The 21,057-nt window shown below is 41.8% G+C and overlaps 1 protein-coding gene across 3 annotated transcripts in view; it reads left to right on the top strand.

Annotated features, from left to right (window-relative positions):
* sema4c (sema domain, immunoglobulin domain (Ig), transmembrane domain (TM) and short cytoplasmic domain, (semaphorin) 4C) overlaps positions 1 to 21,057 on the top strand; it is a 185,360-nt gene that overhangs the window by 148,931 nt on the left and 15,372 nt on the right. For all 3 annotated transcript variants that reach the window (XM_067439430.1, XM_067439429.1, XM_067439428.1), the window contains 8 exons: positions 8,552 to 8,706; positions 8,970 to 9,032; positions 9,171 to 9,269; positions 11,250 to 11,346; positions 11,585 to 11,704; positions 17,813 to 17,964; positions 20,062 to 20,237; positions 20,527 to 20,671. In XM_067439430.1, coding sequence (XP_067295531.1) covers positions 8,552 to 8,706; positions 8,970 to 9,032; positions 9,171 to 9,269; positions 11,250 to 11,346; positions 11,585 to 11,704; positions 17,813 to 17,964; positions 20,062 to 20,237; positions 20,527 to 20,671 — 1,007 coding nt within the window. The remainder of the gene's footprint in view (positions 1 to 8,551; positions 8,707 to 8,969; positions 9,033 to 9,170; positions 9,270 to 11,249; positions 11,347 to 11,584; positions 11,705 to 17,812; positions 17,965 to 20,061; positions 20,238 to 20,526; positions 20,672 to 21,057) is intronic.

Consider the following 21,057-nt stretch of genomic DNA (forward strand, 5'->3'; position numbering starts at 1 on the left):
ATATGTGCTCATTAATGTATATTTACTTCTTTCAATTAATAAAGTATTCTCGTAAGTTTATAATATGCCATTGAAAATACATACGGGTGAGGGGTTCGAATGCTGGTCGCCATGTTGCTCCTCCATCTTGAAAGTACATTAGCCAAAGTGGGACATACCCATAAATTCAAGCTTCGCCTTTCGCATTTTAACGCTTGATGGCACCGTGTCGAATGTGAAGAGGAGGATTGCCATGTTAATCTTGGACTAAATCGGCCACCGTAGGAGTTAAAACGAAATCAAAATTGAGAGGAACAGAAACTAATATTCACTGGATGGTCATATACCTTTTCACCGTTAGATAGGGGAAAATATCACACAGTGTAGCCTTAACTTGAAGAAATTGTAAACAAGTTGTAAACATGTTACTATTGTATAGTAGAATGTACTTCTCTCAAAGTAATAATAATAACAGTAATATGAATATAATTATTAAAAAAGGAATATCATAATTTTTCTATTTTGGAACCATTTTGTTTGGCAAAAATAAAAGGAATTGTTAAGTTTTCATTTAATTACATTTTAAAAGGTAGTAACTTTTTCACTGCTTTATTTGATTACCACCATTTTTGTTAATATATTTGTATTAAATTATAAATCTAGAAAAATTAAAACCGACAACACACAATTTCTGAAAAGATAAAATTTTCAATTATTGTAAAAAAAAATCATCATTACATTTTTTCAAAAATTCTATTGATTTACACATGCTTTTTGATCATTACAATTTAACTAGCCACTAAAATGGAATCCAGAAATATTAGAATGGAAAAAGAAATGAAATTTGAAAAAAGACACTTCATCCCTTAAAATGAAAGAAATTATTTTTTTTTAAAAATGTTACATTTTATGTTTCAATATTTCAAATAATTAGACATGTTTTTGATTATAAATGTTATTTGACCATTAAAATGGTATCCATAAAGTTATATTTTGGGGCTTTTGGGACTTTATTTGCATAGTAAGAGGATAGACCGGAAATCACAGCAGAGGAAAGAGGGGAAACTCGAACTCAAACCGCACCATACATATCAGAGCACTTGATGTAATGATGGGGCGGCAGTGGCTCAGTGGTTCATGTAGGTTGCCTACAAACCAGAAGGTTGGTGGTTCAATCCCCGGTTCCACCTGACCAAGTGTCGAAGTGTCCTTGAGCAAGACACCTAACCCCAGCTGCTCCCGACGAGCTGGATGGCGCCTTACATGGCTGACATCGCCGTCGGTGTATGAATGGGTGAATGTGAGGCAATAATGTAAAGCGCTTTGGATAAAAGCGCTATATAAATGCAGTCCAGTCCATTTACTTGCCCACACGGCTATGGCTCCGGCAGAATTCAAATGGAAAAAATGAAATTCGGGAACAATTATAACGGAATATAACAAAAAGATGACACTGATTTCATAGGGCCCTACTCATTTTCCCAGCCATTAAACTGTTGTCTTCATGCTGAAAAACAGCTCCGAGAGTTCAAAGGGGAATCAGATGCCCCGGCCCCTCCCACGCCCCACCCATAACTCTCCACAGTGGAGCTCCACAACTGATGTCCTGGCACATCATGGTCAGAGAAAGAGACAGAGAGCAGGTCAAAGTGAAAATTAAAGACAATCTCAACAGAGGCCAAAGGAAACTCCTGCTGACTTATAGAGGAATGGCATGAATGTCCAACGTGCAGAGGATGGCAAAGCTACAGAGAGAGAGAGAGAGAGAGAGAGAGAGAGAGAGAGAGAGAGAGAGAGAGAGAAGGGGACTGCCTGCCTAGCACATCTCTCTACCCTCCAATTACAATAATGACGGCCTCCGCTGAAAAGGACAGGCCCACTGCGTGTGTATGTGTGTGTGTTTATGTAAGTCCTATCCGTCTATCTGTGCCGGACTCCTCCCCGCACACAGATATACACAGATGTCAGTGATTTATCCTTTCTAACAGACGCCCTCTCCTGCGCTTGTACTTCTCGTTGTCTGTAAAAGTGTTTCTTTTTCCATTCAATAAATCTGTCTGCTGTACCCTTTGTGGACCTGTTCGCTCCAGAAGGAGTCTGTTTGTTAAAGGGGACAGAAAAAATGAAAGTCTTTCTATTTTTTTTATGCGCTCGCCACTTTCATGAAAAGGTCAAACTCGGTACAAGCTGTGAGCTCAATTCTCGACTGCAGACTCACCCCCCACCCCCACCCCCCTGTCAAACGCCGGCCTATTTTCAACCACCTTTCACACATCTCTCCCTTTTACTGTCATACTGTCTCGTCCGCTCACTCTTTCATTTTCTTTCAATCTTGCACCCCCACCCCCCATTTCTACCTTCCTCTTTTACTCCAATACTTATCCAATAAGTTTCTGTCATTTTTCAGAACCCACAGCTTTTCTGCCATTCCTGCATTAACTCATGTTCCGCCCCGAAGACAGTTTCATTGCTCTGATGTTGCTTTTTCATAGCTCAGGAGACTAAGGGCCAGATTTACTAAACGAGGTAAGCTAGCATGAGAGCGCAATTCCAAAAATAAAACACGCCGGAGGGAGGGAAAAGTTGTGCGCATAATCAACTGACGGCGAACACATTAAAGAACATAGATGGAGCCGGATTATTTTCTAAATCTACCAATTAGCATCCGGTTTAAGACATGCTTTTTTACCAGTATACCAGTAGATTGAATAGCACAAACCTTAGTAAATCACCATGCATGAATCATTTAAATACTCTTCTCCTAAAAATTTTCCATCTGACAGAGAAACTCCTACAAATATGCAATAAAGGTCAGCCGCAAAAAGTTCCCTAATGTTTATATTTTTAGTTTTATTATAATTAGCATTTTTAATAGCTTTAATTTTAGTTAACAACATTGTCAAACTGTTAAATCATCTTTGACCAGCTACAAACCAGGTATAAGCTGATTATTCCATCTTAATGTGAGGTTAAGATTGTTTTTGGAACATGTAGTTGGCTAACCAGCTAGTGCTATTAACCCATGACCAGCTATTGACTACCAGCTTTCTAAAACCCAGGAACTAGCATATGATTTTATAGATAATACTATGGTTTACTTTTTCTAAGAATAAAAAAATAATTGACTTAAAAGTGCTCTAAGTAATTTTAGCTAGCTATTTTGCCAGCTATAATAAATTCAACCACATGTCCTCCTTTCAAAGCTCATCTAAAACATGTTAGCAAACCAGATGTCAGCCATTATGAACATGCAAAATGATTCACATGTAGAGTCTTCAGACGTGAGACTCTTTTCAGCTGTTTTCACTGTCTAGTGCTGTCACCGAGACACATATTCCAGTGACATCTGTCAGGAAGATGGGATGTCTGTCAGTTTATGTGTGATATTCCACCTGGATGATGCGACGGCAGCCATATTGCACCAGAACGCCCACCGCACACCAGCTAACAATATGTGGAGAGGAGACCGAGTGATGAAGCCAGTTAGTATATGGGGATTATTAGGAGGCCATGATGGACAGGGGCCAATGGGCAAATTTGGCCAGGATGCCGGGTTTACACCCCTACTTTTTTCCAAAGGACATCCTGGGATTTTTAATGACCAAAGAGAGTCAGAACCTCGGTTTAACACCTCATCAGAAGAACGGTGCTTATTGGCAGTATACTGTGTACCCATCACTATACTGGACCCACACAGACCACAGGGTGAGCAGTCTTGGCCTACATGGTGATATGGCTGCTGGCTTTTAAAATCAATATTTTTTTATACTGCAGTGTAATTAATTATGTATATGTGCACATCATATATTTTTTTAATTAATGTGCCTTCATAATCTTCATAATCAAAATAAATCCCCCTCCCTCTTGCAGCAACATTTCTTCTCTGATGATGTGTTGTAATGTATAAGCATTATTTTTCATATATTTGACCTTATTGCTCCGCCTCTCTTCTCAGTCTGTCAGTGATGCTCTGTTTCATTCCCATCTCTACGAAACCACTCCTTTCCAAAATCAGAATGTGTTCTGATTGGACAAGTGTGTTGTGATAGGTCAACCGCTTTAAGTGTGTTTCGGAAATGTCACGGCCATTAGCATAACTGCGTGTTTTGATGTACTGACTAGCCTACTAACACAACTCAATCAGGCCTCTTCCCTAGCCTCTTTTTCTTATTTGTAGTGGAGATGAGTGGTACCCGGTGGGGTCTTCTGCTGTTGTAGCCCATCCGCCTCAAGGTTGTTGAGTTGTGGCTTCACAAATGCTTTGTTGCATACCTCGGTTGTAACAAGTGTTTTTTTCAGTCAAAGTTGCTCTTCCATCAGCTTGAATCAGTCGGCCATTCTCCTCTGACCTCTAGCATCAACAAGGCATTTTCACCCACAGGACTGCCGCATACTGGATGTTTTTTTCCTTTTCACACCATTCTTTGTAAAACCTAGAAATGGTTGTGCGTGAAAATCCCAGTAACTGAGCAGATTGTGAAATACTCAGACCACGCAACGCCCAAAATTGCTTAAATCATCTTTCTTTCCCATTCTGACATTCAGTTTGGAGTTCAGGAGATTGTCTTGACCAGGACCACACCCCTAAACGCATTGAAGCAACTGCCATGTGATTGGTTGATTAGATAATTGCATTAATGAAAAAATGAACAGGTGTTCCTAATAATCCTTTAGGTGAGTGTGTATATAAATATATTATCACACTCACCTGAAGGATTATTAGGAACACCTGTTCAATTCCTCATTTGGAGAAAACGACACAAACAGTATATATATATTGTTTGTGTCGTTTTTCCATTTCATACCTCTTTCTTTTGACCTTCCCTCGCTCGCTCTCTGCTCTCTGCACTTTAGTGGCTTTTGTGAGTTTTTCAGCCTATTGTTGTGGTAATCCGTTCTGACCATTTCCTGTAGCTGAGCCATGTTCTCCTCTTTTCCCTTCCCAAAGCAGCGGCAGCCCCACCACTCCTTCATCTAATCTACTGCAATTACAGCACTTCCCCTCCTCCCCCCCAACCGCCTACTCTCTCACGCTCTTAAACGTGCCGCTTGTGCTTGCGTGTCAGTGTAAACACTCCACCTGTGTCTTTCTTAATGTGTTTTTTTCCCCTCTTACCTCTCTTTTTAATTGTACTGTTATGTGTCAGCATCAGACCGTGGCTCCTCCCGTCTTTGTCCCAGTGAACGTGGGTGTGTTTTTATAGTCTGCATATGAGTGTACACGCTTGTCTTTTCCTAATTAGTGTGTTTGTCCATTTTCTGTCTTTCTAAGTCTTTTTTTTTGTATCCATGTCAAAGCATCAAAGGCCTTAAAATAGTTCTTTAATAGCAGAGTGTGTGTTTGGAGTGCTGCGGTTATGAGCTATATGCAGGGCAGGACTGTATTTATAGCGAAGCTGCTTTGTAAGGAGCTGTGGAGGAACATCAGAGGAAAAACTGCAGCCTTCAACTTGACTCGCTTCAGTTTTGCGGCTCAATTCCCTCAACCAGAGCTCACTGCCCTCTCATTCAGCCCTGCTCAGAACTTACGAAGGACAAAGACACACACACAGAGTTCACCTCTGTTCCCTTTATGTTGCTCACATCTGGATTCCATTCAAAGTGACATCTATTTTTAGACTGTTCCTTTTTTAGTCCGCTCAACTTCTAATGGAAGAGACTCACTCTCTTCCATTAGATGTGCTGCTGTTGGCTTGAGTCAACTATTTTTTATATCTCCGTGTATTCTGTTTTACATCAGCTTGGTCGGTTTGATCAGTTTGACTTTTTTAATACACACTGCTAACCATATAAAACCGAGTTTAGCATCAGCAATCAGCCTCTACTGGTAGATGCAGTAACTGCACCATCTGGCATCTTTCTCCTTTGACAGCCATTCAAACGTATATATATCTACTCCAAAAACAAATTGGAAAAACATACTATAATTTATAATTACTATAAGTTGGAATACATTTTTCAAAACATTAATAATTGAATGACTGTTAAATGTAAAATCCTAAATGTACATTTATAATATTGTAAAGCCAACTTATATTTTCCATGGGATGCACATGTTTATTATGAATATTAGACTGACATTTTTAATAAATGCGTATATATTTTATTAGGTTTTTTATATTTATATTTAGCTTTCATTTTTTTATTTCAGTTTTAATTCTAATATTTATATAATGCAATATTTATACTGTACATTTCAATGTTGTAATGCCTAAATACATATGTGGCATACAAAAAAAGTTTTTGTGTCTTATTTATTTATGTATTTATTTTTAACACAATATTTCGGCTAAGTAGTAGAGATTTTAATCGTTTTTAGCCATAACTCGTAACGACTCAGGATGGTCAATAGTGAATGGTTTGGCACTGTGTTTTTTTTTTTGTAATACCATCAGTCAGAAGTCAGAACACTTCCTTGTTCAAATCAGACAAAGAAACCCTTCAGTGCACAATTTGCTCAACGTTGCCACTTTCTGGTTGAGATCTGTAAGTGCGTCCTGTCCCGCTGTGTGTAATTGCCATCTTCTCTGAATAATAATTAGAAATGACACTCTCTGCTCAGCTCAGCACAGAGCTCAAAAAACTTGCTCTGTGACTGGCTAAGAGGCATTTGAGTCATTATGCAGGTATTTAGAAGTGTGAGCATGTGTGTGTCTGTACGCTCTGTCACATCTCCCTGGCTGTTTGCAACCCAGCAGATGTTCTCTGTCCTCCCTGGGGGAAGTCTGTTTCCCCTCTTCTCTTGGATCATCCAGCCCTCTTATATGTTAACAAGCTGCCGCTCTCCAACTAATAACCACACGCTCTCCTGACTTCCATTCCGGCAGAATCTTGATCTCCACTCATGGAGTCTCTCCAAGATGCCTTTCCTCCCCTCTTGGAGCACTTGCTCATCATAACCCTCTCTCCACTCTGCACCCATCTTGCCATGATAGCTGTAAATCAGATGAGGCACAATGTTCCAGTGTGTTCAAGGATCCAGGGAATACTGGTGTCCCCTCGTGGGTTCTTCACTGGCTTTAGTCAAGTCTGAAGATATCACCCTCTGTTTTAAGTCTGCGACAAATAGCCACAGATCACAGATCATTTGCAGATACACCGCTCTAAAGTAATTTGAAAGTGATTGCAGTACCACTTTTGGCCACAATACACTTCATTTAATGTATTTAGTCTTAGTAGACTAGAAGTGCTGAATCTGAAATATGGACTTGCTAATACTAATAGATACAGCATGTAAGTGAGCGTGTGAGATATGCTGCTGCTGCATAAATAGATGTACATAAATCCAGTAGCAGATCTAGGCAGGTGGAGCTGGGGAGGTGGAGGGTTTCAGAGGAGCACTGCAGGACTAGCTTACAGCAAACAATGAAGCTAATTATTTAAATGTTGAGCAAGCAATCTCATTGGCAATCAGCTTGCGCCATGTGGCAGTTATGTGATGGTTTGTAGATTGCATGCAAATGACCTTTCTGTGGATCTCCTGTGACACACACAGGACTCATGCACACAGAAAGTTCAGCACATTTGAATGGACAAAAACAAAACAAAGTATGCCAAAATGTCCGCTTTGTTAAGTAACCTCATGAGCACGGTCTTAAATTAGATAAAAAGTGTTAAACTAACGTGAAGAGTAGTGAGAACGGATGGGTGTCAGATCTGGATCCACGTCATGTGCGTCAGATCTTAAAGTGACAGCAGCCTAATAAACCTGCTGCTGTAATGCCTGTCATTCATGTAAATAAAAGAACAAAAAACAATGCTCTTGATTTAACTTTTGTAGCTTTAATAAGGATTTATCTAGATTTCATTTATCATTTATGCAGTGTAGACTGTTATGTTTGACAACTGTTTGATACATTTTTTATCCTGGTAGAACAAATATTTTTAAATATATTGTCTTAATGTTGTTTCTATGTTAATTTTGAGGTTGTGAAATGATTACAATATAAAAATATGTGAAAAACTTTAATGTTAGATGTGATTAATTGCTATTTATTAATAATACATTTTATTTATAACACACTTTTCATTCAGAAGAATCTCGAAGTGCTACAATGGAAAAGGAAAATAACACAAATGAATAAAAAGTCAAAATATAGAATAATAAAAAACAATCAACACATAATATTACAGAAATATGTGCAACTATTTTTTTTTAAATTTGATTGACAGCACTAATAAATATACATTAAAATATGTTTACATATACATTTTGTTCAAACAACATTAACAATGATCATTTTTAATCTAGGTTAATGATAATTTATATAAGATCATTTCATTTATATTTTTCATAGTTAATTAATGTTTGTTCATATTGCATCAACTTGAAATGTTAAGAGCACCATCAAACCTGGGCTAACCAGCTGGGATAATGTAAATATATATCAGTTTAAGCAAAGGTTATGAGTATCTGTTGAAATTCATGCTTGCCTAAGTTGGCATTTTCAGCAGGGACGTCGGTGAAAATGATAAATGTGAGAGATTTTTTTTAAGCCCAAGAGTCATATTGGATCAGTGACATTTGGATCACATTTAATACCCCCAAAAACCTTTTTTCCTCCCTTTTCAGATGTGCACGACAGTATGGCGAGGTTTCGCGCTGTTGGGGTGTGGAACTACACCATGTTGACCCTGGCAGAACATGAGAGGGTTTTGTACGTGGGCGCCAGAGAGCACATCTTCGCCCTGGATCCCAATGACATCAGCAGACAGCTCCGACCACAGGTATGTTCTGCGAAGAAAAATCTTATTTCAATTTATTTCATTAAAAAAAAAACTCCAAAGGAATAAATACTAATCCACAAGCCATCAACTAAAAAGTGCATTAACATTTTATCATTCAAAAATATCAGCATTTAAACCTGACTCACTTTTTCAATGCCACAGCCATTTGTAGTAAATTGCCAGTTGCGGCAGTCAATAGCGAGTGCAAGTTTTACATGCAGAGTGCTATTCGCTCATAAAAGTCATGTCTCTTTCTCTCTTAGATTGAGTGGTCGGCTCCTGTGGAAAAGAAAAGAGAGTGTGCAGCGAAGGGGAAGAATAACCAGGTACTGGCTAATGTTGCATCCTTTATGTTTTAACAGCTTTACTTTGTCTGGCCTCGCTGAAATACATTTACTCTCCCTCTCTCTCACTTATTTTCTCTTTGTGTCTCGCTCTCTCTATCCTCTACATTTTTTTTTCAGACTGAGTGCTTCAACTACATCCGTTTCCTGCAGAGCTACAACCACACACACCTGTACACATGCGGGACATATGCCTTCCAGCCTAAATGCACTTATATCGTGAGTGTGCCCTCTTATCATTGCCTCAGAAATCCAACACACATGATCATGTTGAGTGGGCTGCAATATAATGGAGAAAGTGTGTGTGTGTGTGTGTGTGTGTGTGTGTGTGTGTGTGTGTGTGTGTGTGTGTGTGTGTGTGTGTGTGTGTGTGTGTGTGTGTGTGTGTGTGTGTGTGTGTGAGCCTGTTTATGTGGTTTATGAGGACACAAATTTGTATAACTACATGGGTATTACACTGGTATTACTCTATAAATGTGGTTTATGAGGACATATCAAATGTCCCCATAATTCAAATGGCCTTAAAAACATACTAAATGATGTTTTTTTGAGAAAGTAAAAATGCAGAATGTTTCCTGTGATGGGTAGGTTTAGGGGCGGGGGCAGTGTAAGGGGATAGAAAATACGGTTTGTACAGTATAAAAACCATTACGCCTATGGAGAGTCCCTGTAAACCACATAGACCAACGTGTGTGTGTGTGTGTGTGTGTGTGTGTGTGTGTGTGTGTGTGTGTGTGTGTGTGTGTGTGTGTGTGTGTGTGTGTGTGTGTGTGTGTGTGTGTGTGTGTGTGTGTGCGCGCGCTGTAAATGAGGTTGTGTTCTCACGCAGTGTGGACAATGTGATAAGATGGCGTGACGTGGCTTGTGCGTACCTATTTATTTTTCATTCATGTTTCATATATATAAAAAAGGTTCTACTAGGTTCTTGGTAACACTTAAAGCCTTTATATATAACGCATTGTAAAGTTTTTCTATACCTTATAATGCATTGAATGATTCCATGAATAAATGTAACCACAGTTATAATACTATAATCTATTAATTATAATATAATCTCTTCATACTATAATCTCTTCGTAGAAAAGTAAAATGCATTAGAAACATGGCAAACAATCTGCAAATATTATAATGCATTTTAACTTAGGTTACAGAAATCAATCATGTATTATAACGTACATAATGGATACCTGTATCAGCAATATTATGAAATATTATTATAATTTAAAATAGCTGGTTTCTATTTTAATATATGAATGAATGGATACATGTTTTATACTTTTCATTATAATTTAAATAGTTGTATTAAATATTATTATTTTAATATATTTTGAAATGTAATTTATTCCTGATGAAAAGCATAATTTTCAACATCATTACTCCAGCCACAAGCTCCTTCAGAAATCATTCTATTATGATGATTTGCTGCTCAATTATTAATAATGGTTCTTATTGCAATGTTGAAAAAAAATGTTGCTGCTCAATATTTGTTGTGGAAAATGTAATAAGACGGCATTATGTGGCTTGTGTATTGTCATTGTGTGTGTGTGTGTGTGTGTGTGTGTGTGTGTGTGTGTGTGTGTGTGTGTGTGTGTGTGTGTGTGTGTGTGTGTGTGTGTGTGTGTGTGTGTGTGTGTGTGTGTGTGTGTGTGTGTGTGTGTGAGCCTGTTTATGTGGTTTATGAGGACACAAATTTGTATAACTAAATGGGTATTACACTGGTATTACTCTATAAATGTGGTTTATGAGGACATATCAAATGTCCCCACAATTCAAATGGCCTTAAAAACATACTAAATGATGTTTTTTTGAGAAACTAAAAATGCTGAATGTTTCCTGTGATGGGTAGGTTTAGGGGCAGGGGCAGTGTAAGGGGATAGAAAATACGGTTTGTACAGTATAAAAACCATTACGCCTAAGGAGAGTCCCTGTAAACCACATAGACCAACGTGTGTGTGTGTGTGTGTGTGTGTGTGTGTGTGTGTGTGTGTGTGTGTGTGTGTGTGTGTGTGTGTGTGTGTGTGTGTGTGTGTGTGTGTGTGTGTGTGTGTGTGTGTGTGTGTGGGCAGGAGTAAGATGCAAGAGGGCTCAGCTGCTGCTTAAACTTTAGCTGGCAAACAGCCGGTGGTGGAGTGTGTCCTTTAGGTCATGTGTGTGTGTTTGCTTGATCCATATGTAACGGTTTATTTCTTTGTCTAATAGAATGCAGATCATTTCACCCTGGATAGCGCCGCCCTGGAGGATGGCAAGGGAAAGTGCCCCTACGACCCCGCCAAGGGTCATACGGGCCTCATTGTGGGTGAGTCATCCGTATGCACACTATTCTGACATGCAAAATCCTGCATTATTATTCTTTTTACTTGTGCGTGGGTGTCCGTTTGTGTTCGGTGCCCCCCGTGGATACGTTTATGCCTCCTTTCTTCCCACACTTGGGAGAGAATGGAGTCCCTCTTTAATATCTCATAACTGTGAGGCTGTAGACAGGAGTGTGTGCATGTGCGCCTGTTCCCGCTCTAAGCGTTCTTCTGCTTTCCTAGACAAAGAGTTGTACTCCGCCACCCTCAATAACTTCCTGGGCACAGAGCCCGTAATCCTGAGGAACCTGGGACAACAACATTACAGCATGAAGAGCGAATACCTCCCGGCTTGGCTCAACGGTAAATCTGAAAACACACACATACGCAACATATATTGCATTCCCCTGCTGAAAAGACCAGCTTATGTTATGTTGGTGCCCATGATTGACCGTCTTTCAGCACCAGGACAGAGAGTAAACCTTATTCAGACATGGATTAGTGAGTTATTGTCACGTCACATACAATGGAAAAGGGTGCGAGGACTCAAGTGCAGAAAATGATCATTTATTATAAAATAAAACAAACTCAAAACAACAACCCACGAGGGGGAAAAACACATAATAGAATAATATAAATACAAACTTAAACAAACCAACAGAATCACGGGGAGGACGGAAGACGCAGACATTACACAAGGATCCAACCCAGACTGACAAACACAGGGAGATTATAAAGGGAACAAACAAGGCAGATAATGAGGGAGAACAGGTGGGGCAAATTAACCAATAATCAGATAACAAGGGGGAGGGAACTGACAGGGACACGAGCACATGCTCAACATAACAAAACCCACAAGTGCACACACGACAGGACAGGCATGTGACATTACCCCCTCCTTAAGGAGCGGCTACCAGACGCTCCACTAGGGACGGGAGGGACAGACCCGGGCGGGACGGGAGGGACAGACCAGGGAGGGACGGGAGGGACAGACCAGGGAGGGACGGGAGGGACAGACCAGGGAGGCACGGGAGGGACAGACCAGGGGGGCACGGGAGGGACAGACCAGGGGGGCACGGGAGGGACAGACCAGGGGGGCACGGGAGGGACAGACCAGGGGGGCACGGGAGGGACAGACCAGGGGGGCACGGGAGGGACAGACCAGGGGGGCACGGGAGGGACAGACCAGGGGGGCACGGGAGGGACAGACAAAGAAGGTACAGACAAGGGAGGGGTAAACAAGGGAGGAACGAGGAAAACAAAAAGTTCAGGAGGCCATGGTGGCACACAAAGTTCGAATGACCAGGGCGGCCCGCCGAAGTCGGGAGGCCCACCGAGTTCAGGTGGCCGGGGCGGCCCGCAGAGTTCAGGCGGCCAGGGCGGCATGGGTAGAGCAGGGCGCCAGGGAGGCGCGGTGAGAGCAGGACTCCTGGGTGGTGCGGTCAGTGCAGGGAGCGCCAGGGAGGCGCGGTGAGAGCAGGACGCCTCAGCGGCGCACGGAGAGCAGGACGCCTCAGCGGCGCACGGAGAGCAGGACGCCTCAGCGGCGCACGGAGAGCAGGACGCCTCAGCGGCGCACGGAGAGCAGGACGCCTCAGCGGCGCACGGAGAGCAGGACGCCTCAGCGGCGCACGGAGAGCAGGACGCCTCAGCGGCGCACGGAGAGCAGGACGCCTCAGCGGCGCACGGAGAGCAGGACGCCTCAGCGGCGCACGGAGAGCAGGACGCCTCAGCGGCGCACGGAGAGCAGGACGCCTCAGCGGCGCACGGAGAGCAGGACGCCTCAGCGGCGCACGGAGAGCAGGACGCCTCAGCGGCGCACGGAGAGCAGGACGCCTCAGCGGCGCACGGAGAGCAGGACGCCTCAGCGGCGCACGGAGAGCAGGACGCCTCAGCGGCGCACGGAGAGCAGGACGCCTCAGGGGCGCACGGAGAGCAGGACGCCTCAGCGGCGCACGGAGAGCAGGACGCCTCAGCGGCGCACGGAGAGCAGGACGCCTCAGCGGCGCACGGAGAGCAGGACGCCTCAGCGGCGCACGGAGAGCAGGACGCCTCAGCGGCGCACGGAGAGCAGGACGCCTCAGCGGCGCACGGAGAGCAGGACGCCTCAGCGGCGCACGGAGAGCAGGACGCCTCAGCGGCGCACGGAGAGCAGGACGCCTCAGCGGCGCACGGAGAGCAGGACGCCTCAGGGGCGCACGGAGAGCAGGACGCCTCAGCGGCGCACGGAGAGCAGGACGCCTCAGCGGCGCACGGAGAGCAGGACGCCTCAGCGGCGCACGGAGAGCAGGACGCCTCAGCGGCGCACGGAGAGCAGGACGCCTCAGCGGCGCACGGAGAGCAGGACGCCTCAGCGGCGCACGGAGAGCAGGACGCCTCAGCGGCGCACGGAGAGCAGGACGCCTCAGCGGCGCACGGAGAGCAGGGCGCCTCAGCGGCGCACTGAGAGCAGGACGCCTCAGCGGCGCACGGAGAGCAGGACGCCTCAGGGGCGCAGGGAGAGCAGGACGCCTCAGCGGCGCAGGGAGAGCAGGACGCCTCAGCGGCGCAGGCAGGGCGTTTGGGAAACTTCTCCAGTCCAGCAGTATCCACCAGCACTGGGACCACCGGAATACGATCTGCTGGCATTGGGACCACCGGAACATGATCTGCCGGAACTGGGACCACCGGAACACGATCCACCAGCACAGGGACCACCGGAACACGATCCACCGGCACAGGGACCACCGGAACACGATCCGCCGGAACTGGGACCACCGGAACTGCCTCCGGGGCTTCGGATAAAGCCCTGTGCTCCTTCCACGCATGCAGGACTGCCACCACAAAGCATCCCATCACAGCCCTCCAGGCCGTTTCCGGACTCGGGACCACCGGAACGGAGTCCACCGGCACAGGGACCACCGGAAAACGATCCACCGGCACAGGGACCACCGGAACACGATCCACCGGCACAGGGACCACCGGAACACGATCCACCGGCACAGGGACCACCGGAACACGATCCACCGGAACACGATCCACCGGCACAGGGACCACCGGAACTGGGACCACCGGAACACGATCCACCGGAACTGGGACCACCGGAGTTGTGGATGACACCCTGTGCTTCTCCCAAGCTTGCAGGACTGCCACCACAAAGCCTCCCATAACAGCCCTCCAGGCCATGTCTGGACTCGGGATTCCCGGACTCGGGACCCCCGGGACTGGCACCGAGGGAGAACTTCTCTGCTGAGTCCTCATTGTATGGTTGGATCCTTCAACAGAAGTCACTGGGGGAACGGGAGACGCAGACATTACACAAGGATCCAACCCAGACTGACAAACACAGGGAGATTATAAAGGGAACAAACAAGGCAGATAATGAGGGAGAACAGGTGGGGCAAATTAACCAATAATCAGATAACAAGGGGGAGGGAACTGACAGGGACACGAGCACATGCTCAACATAACAAAACCCACAAGTGCACACACGACAGGACAGGCATGTGACAGTTATCTGGATATAGTTGTTGGTAACTTGACACGATACTGCATTTTTCTCATAATTCTCATATTATATATATATATATATATATATATATAATATATCAGTGATGTGTGGGTTGATCCAAAAGGAGCAGGTGCCTGCGGTTACAATCAATTCAAGTCTATCAATAATATTTATAGGGTTGCAGTTGGTCGGGTCGTTTGAAATAAAGATTACAATTAATCCTTTATAATTTACGTATATAGTACTAGACACAATTTACTATGAAATACATTGGCAAGAAGGATCCTCTGCGTTCCAGCATGAGTGCAGCCAGTGAGCGCACATTCGGCTCTGCAGGTCGAGTTATAGAGGTGAGAAGAAACCGGCTCAACCCAGGGACGGTTCATTTAATATTATTTCTACACAGCGTGAGGAAAGCTAAAAAAAAGTAGGCTAATCTTCTGTTTTAGGCCACCAACGGCATCTTATAGTCCTTTAACCCCTTTCCTGACGTGGGACAAAATGCCCGATTGGCGATTTCCCAACACGTTGAACTGAGCAATGCCATTGTACCATTTTATTAAAACTCGTATAGCTCAGTAATATCAGTTTTATGTATTTTCTGAGAGGGGGCGGGATTTTTGTTGGGAAAATCGGGGGAGAGACGCACAGTTGCTTATGCAGGTTATTTATACATTGACCTGTGCATATATAGACATTTCAAAAAGTAGCTTTATAAAAAAATATATATATTTGAGTCAACGTAGAATTTATTTTAAATTCTGTTTAAAATAACTTTTAGACTTCAACGACCATTAGGGTGAGTAAATGATGACAGAATTTTCATTTTTGGGTGAACTATACCTTTAAATAGACTCTAAATAAGAAACTTAAACTGACAGTTGGTGGCGGCATATATATATATATATATATATATATATATATATATATATATATATATATATAATTTAGCAATTAACATTTTTGTACAGTATTTATTAGAAAACAATAAGCCATGTTGCTTCTTTGGACATGAATTACTGAGTTATCTGGATTCAGTTGTTGCCGACTTTATTGTTTCATTCTCCGAAGCTCATCTCTGAGTCGTTGTCATAGCAACAGGTCTGTAAGCTCAAACCTTTTTTGTTTAACGTAAACAGGATTAGATTTCGGAAGGTGTAGTCTGTCCCAGCCTCTGCCTCATTCTTGTGAGCACACGTAGGCGATGTAATAATTTAGTATAATTATTTTATTTGAAATAAGACTGCAGCTTGGAGGTCTGTGCTGACAGAGGGCACAATTCTATCATGCCATGCTTACACCAGCATTTGCACAGAATGGCGGCTTGTTAGACACCGTTTAGATCGGAGCTTCTGCTGCAAAAGGTCTTGATGGATGAGCCTAATTTCATAGAATATAATCATTTTGTAGATGATAATAGGCATTGCTGTTTTACTCTTTGTGATGTACTGCTTCAGTCGTGAGGGAGTCATTTACCTCATATTAGATGTGCAGTTTGTCTGATCAGTGCATCAACTGCGACGCATACGTTGGGCATTGGCTCTTTGTGTTGTCTTCGGCTCATGAGATGCTGCCTGTCGTGCCATTAGAGAAGAGTACCTGGCCCTCTTACGTAATAAGAAACCAATTAGGATTTTTGTTGTTTCCCGGCTACATGAGAATGCAGGCTTTTACAGAGAGCTTTTATGCATGACGCAATGGCATTGCAGAGCCTGTTAAATGAAATGTTCAATTGATCTGGATATAACATCAAAACCTGTACAAATGCAAGGGAAATGAAAATGGAAAAATAATGTAAGAGTTAAATATTTAAATTTGTCTTTAATTCATCCCCAGCTTTCAGACAGCACTTTCTCCTTGTAATTGCCTTTGCAGTGTTTCGTTGCTCTTTTATGGTCCAGCAATTCCTCCTAAATGTTAAAAAAGACTTCATGTTTGGCTCATGGACATTTTTTTAAGAAATATGTATGATATGATATGACATGACATGACATGATATGATATGATATTAGCACTTAACCACGACCATAGCACTTAACTATCCATTAAATTTTGTTTGTTTGTCAAAAAAAAAGAGGGAAAAAAAAGTTTATGTACTTGTGCTTAATTAACTGAGACTTCTTACAGCTCTCACAGGTTGTTGGCCTTGTTTGTAAAATATGTAAAAATTAATTATGTTATATTGCATTATAATTTTGTTCAGAAAAATATCAATGCTGTTATCCAGCATGAACCGAAGTGACATTAAAGACTTTAACATTGTTACAAAATATTTGTATTTCAAATAAATGCTGTTCTTTTGAAATTTAAATGTGTTGAAGAATCCTGAAAAAAAATATCACAGTTTACATGAAAATATTATGCTGCACCTGTTTTAAATATTGATATAATAAGAAATGTTTCTTGAGCAGCAACTCATCATATTAGAATGATTTTTGGAAGATCATGTGACTGGAGACTGGAGCAATGCTGAAAATTATGCTTTGCAATCACAGGAATCCATTAGAATACTCTAATACTCTAGTTCTTTTGTTTAAATTAAGTTAAGCTTTGATGAGCACATTAAAAACACATTGGCTGTTCTTAAATAAGTGCATGTATTCATTTGGTCTGAATATGAATCAATTCATATATAAAATAGTAATAATTGATTTTATATTTCCATTTCTAAGGGTATATGATCTCAAAAACTCATTCCAGATGTCCTGATCAAATCCAACTATGGGTTTGATCAACTGAATCAGCCAGAAAGGAATTATCACAAATGAAAAGATCAGGTCTACGTGTTATCTCGGTATTAAGCGATATACAAGGAAAGGGACCCTGATCTTTCCAGCAGGGTTAATCTGAAATCAGCTCAATAAACAGTTTCCCATGGTGGATATTTAAGATCTTTTATCGGTTTGATCTCGTAACCACCAGTCCCTTATCTATTAAGGGCTGTGTCTCAAACACATATCTTCTTCTTCTGTCTGGTACAGAGCCAAACTTTGTGGGTTCGGCGCTGGTCCGGGAGAGCCGCAACAGTAAAGATGGAGACGACGATAAGATCTACTTCTTCTTCAGCGAGAGAGCGTTGGAGCTGGACTGCGACAGCGATCTGACCGTGGCACGGGTGGCACGCGTGTGTAAGGTGAGAATGTAAACCCCGAACTCACATACACCTCGACCAGAAGGTTTCCGAATGAGCAAGGCACTCAGCATCGGTTTGCTATAGGGCAGGCGTTCTCAAACAAGGGAACTGCAGGGGCGCGCGAGTTGATGAAAAGCAAATTAATTCAATCTGACTCAAATAAACAAATGGAGCTGCACAACTAATAGAAATTAAACTCAAATAGCGGTATATATTATAAAATCACGATTATCAAATCAAAGGCTATTATTTCATTGAAGAAGCACACAGTCTGTGCATTTCATGTTTCAGAGTGAAGAGTGGCACTGTGGTATAAATGTGTTTTCAGAGCAGCTCAGTTCACAGTAAATGCATGTGCATTTGGGAACCAGTGTTATTTTAGAGCCCATGAGGTATATTATAGCTTTTATTAATCATTTGAATTAGTTGAATTCTTATATTTTATGTCTTAATTAAAAGAAATTGTCTGTATAGTTTATATATATTTTATTTCAGTTCAAAAGTACATCAAGCTAAAGTGAAAATGGAAAATGTTTTCTTGACAGCTTGATTAAATTAATAAGAAAAATAAGAAAAAATACTTTTATATTCTATTCTATTTCAGTTAATGTTTTTTTTAAATCTCAAGTAAGGTTTTTTTATTTTATTTTTACAGTTTTACTTTTAGTTTTAGTTGGGAACATACAAGTGCTAGGTTCACTTTATTTACATTAACATTTTCATAATATCCAGCAATTATGCGTGCAAAAGTTTACAGCATTTAAGCAATATTCCACCAACATTAAAGCTTGAGCACTTGACATGTTAAAACTGAGGGTTTCAATGTTTGAAAGTGAAGAATTTAAGACATAAATATATGTATTTTGTATTCAACAATGTCACTACGAGACTTTTTTTATTTATATTTTCAGTCATGAAACTCTGTAGGAGTAAGACTGAGCTGGTTGCTCCCGCTTCCCATGCTGGTTAGGCATAATTTGTGGGTGGGACGGGTGGGACACTTTTTGCTACGATCGATATTGTCCGCAACAATATCTTGATCTTGCTGCACGGATGAACCTACCTAATACAAACAAAACATCTCCAGTTAACTAGAAGAGCATAATTTAGTTTGTTTATTAAATATTAAGCGATATGGCGCTAGCTGTCGCTGTTATCGCCGCTTTTGAAGTGGTTGGACCCACATTGTGGAACAATCTCACAAACTCTATTAGAACAGTTCTACTCTATCGAAGTTCAAATCTAGTCTAAAAACTAATTTTCTCTCTTTGGCTTTTAACTCATAATTTTTCTTTACATTAATTTATTGCTATTATTATTATTAATTTATTTTTATATATTTCCGTATTCACTTGTATTGTACTATTATTTAAAACTGTTGAGCAGCACTTTGTTTGGCCACATTTTTAAACATGCTCTATAAATAAACCTGAACTTGAACTTATCAGTAGCGCAGATTTCTCTTGGGGCTCACTTCACACGGACAAGTGCTTTAATCTATCGCTTAATGCCTTTGAGGAGACTTTCTATTTGTTCCGGTGAAATCACAAAACAAACTGCACAAAAAACGGTCCCTGCTCTTGATATACAACTACTGATGATATTCAGTTTTTTAAATGCGAGGACAAAACCGAGAACCATAAGGGAATACAAGCAAAGTTTGCGAAAAAAATCCAAGCACTAACATGTTTTTGTTTTTAGATGCAAAAATAGTGTTTTATATCGATATATTAAACCCAATGAACTATTGAAATTGACTATTGAAATTTCTGGACATCTTAATATATATAGATATCTATAAATAAAGTTTTTTTGTTTTTTTATTATTATTATTGTACATATTTTACATATGATATAACAATGCTGTATTAGCAATGCTATATCAGATATATACACACACACCACACACACAGCTGTCCCACCCACTTTTTAAAACCAAGTTATGCCACTGGCAACCAGCATGAAAAGCATAACTTATTCCAGCAATGCTGGATTTTTCAGCAGGGCTGCTCTAGGGCGATTGTACCTGTATGAGGTGTCCTGCAAATCGCTTTGAACAAAAATGTTTGTTAAACGGCTACTTGCGTTACTTTTCAGGGAGACCTGGGCGGCACACGGACCCTGCAGAAGAAGTGGACCACCTTCCAGAAGGCTCGGCTGATGTGTTCTTTCCCCGAGCGCCACATCACCTTTAATAACCTGCGGGCCGTCTTCACACTGCCTGGGGCGGACTGGAGGAGCACTAGTTTCTATGGCATCTTCCATGCGCAGTGGTGAGCGAACCCTCCTGAGCGAACCCATGCTAGTCTGTGTCATAAATATTTCTCTCTCTGCCTCGTCCTGACGTAGTTGTGAAAGTCGCTCTGTCCTCTGCTTGTATAAAAATGTCACCGTGCCAAACACCCAGCCGTGTTCCTCAAGTGTAGAAAATGCTGCACTGTCATTATGTTGACAGTAAGGCTATTACTGTAATAAACCAGCCAATATAGCACAGTGATTTAGTTCAGACTGACTGACTACTTTTTTTCTCTTTCTCCTTCTTCATCCTTTATTCCCTCACAGGGGGGATGTGGATGTGTCTGCTGTGTGTCAGTACCAGATCGGAGAGGTGAAAAATGTGTTCGACGGGCCGTATAAGGAATACAGGGAGTCGTCTCAGCGATGGGTCCGATACACTAGCACTGTGCCCAGTCCACGACCTGGAGCGGTGAGTTAAGCATCCGTTGAGACTGGAGGCCGAGAGGGCGGCCGTGACTAAGCACTCAGCTAAAAATAGCACACTATTTTTGTACATGCAGTAATATTTCACCCCAGAGTGAGAACTTAGAAGTTTCCTGTTGGATTATAACATTTTATAAACATCTTAAGAAAGATTTTGAATTAGATTATGCCAGGAAAGGTTTGAATTTTTGAAATGTAATTTCAGGTAAAGGAAAATTATAGTGTGGTTGAACAGTGCTGTGGGCAATTCAAAAGGAAATTGAACATACAATTTACAGGACTGTTCAAACGTTTAATGAAATTCATATTTTTATTCAATGAGGATGCATTAAATTATGTAGGCCTGTTACCGTCACAGAGTAAAAAATAAAA

This window comes from Pseudorasbora parva, chromosome 3 (assembly GCF_024679245.1).
Source record: "Pseudorasbora parva isolate DD20220531a chromosome 3, ASM2467924v1, whole genome shotgun sequence".
In the NCBI taxonomy this organism is placed as follows: Eukaryota; Metazoa; Chordata; class Actinopteri; order Cypriniformes; family Gobionidae; genus Pseudorasbora; species Pseudorasbora parva.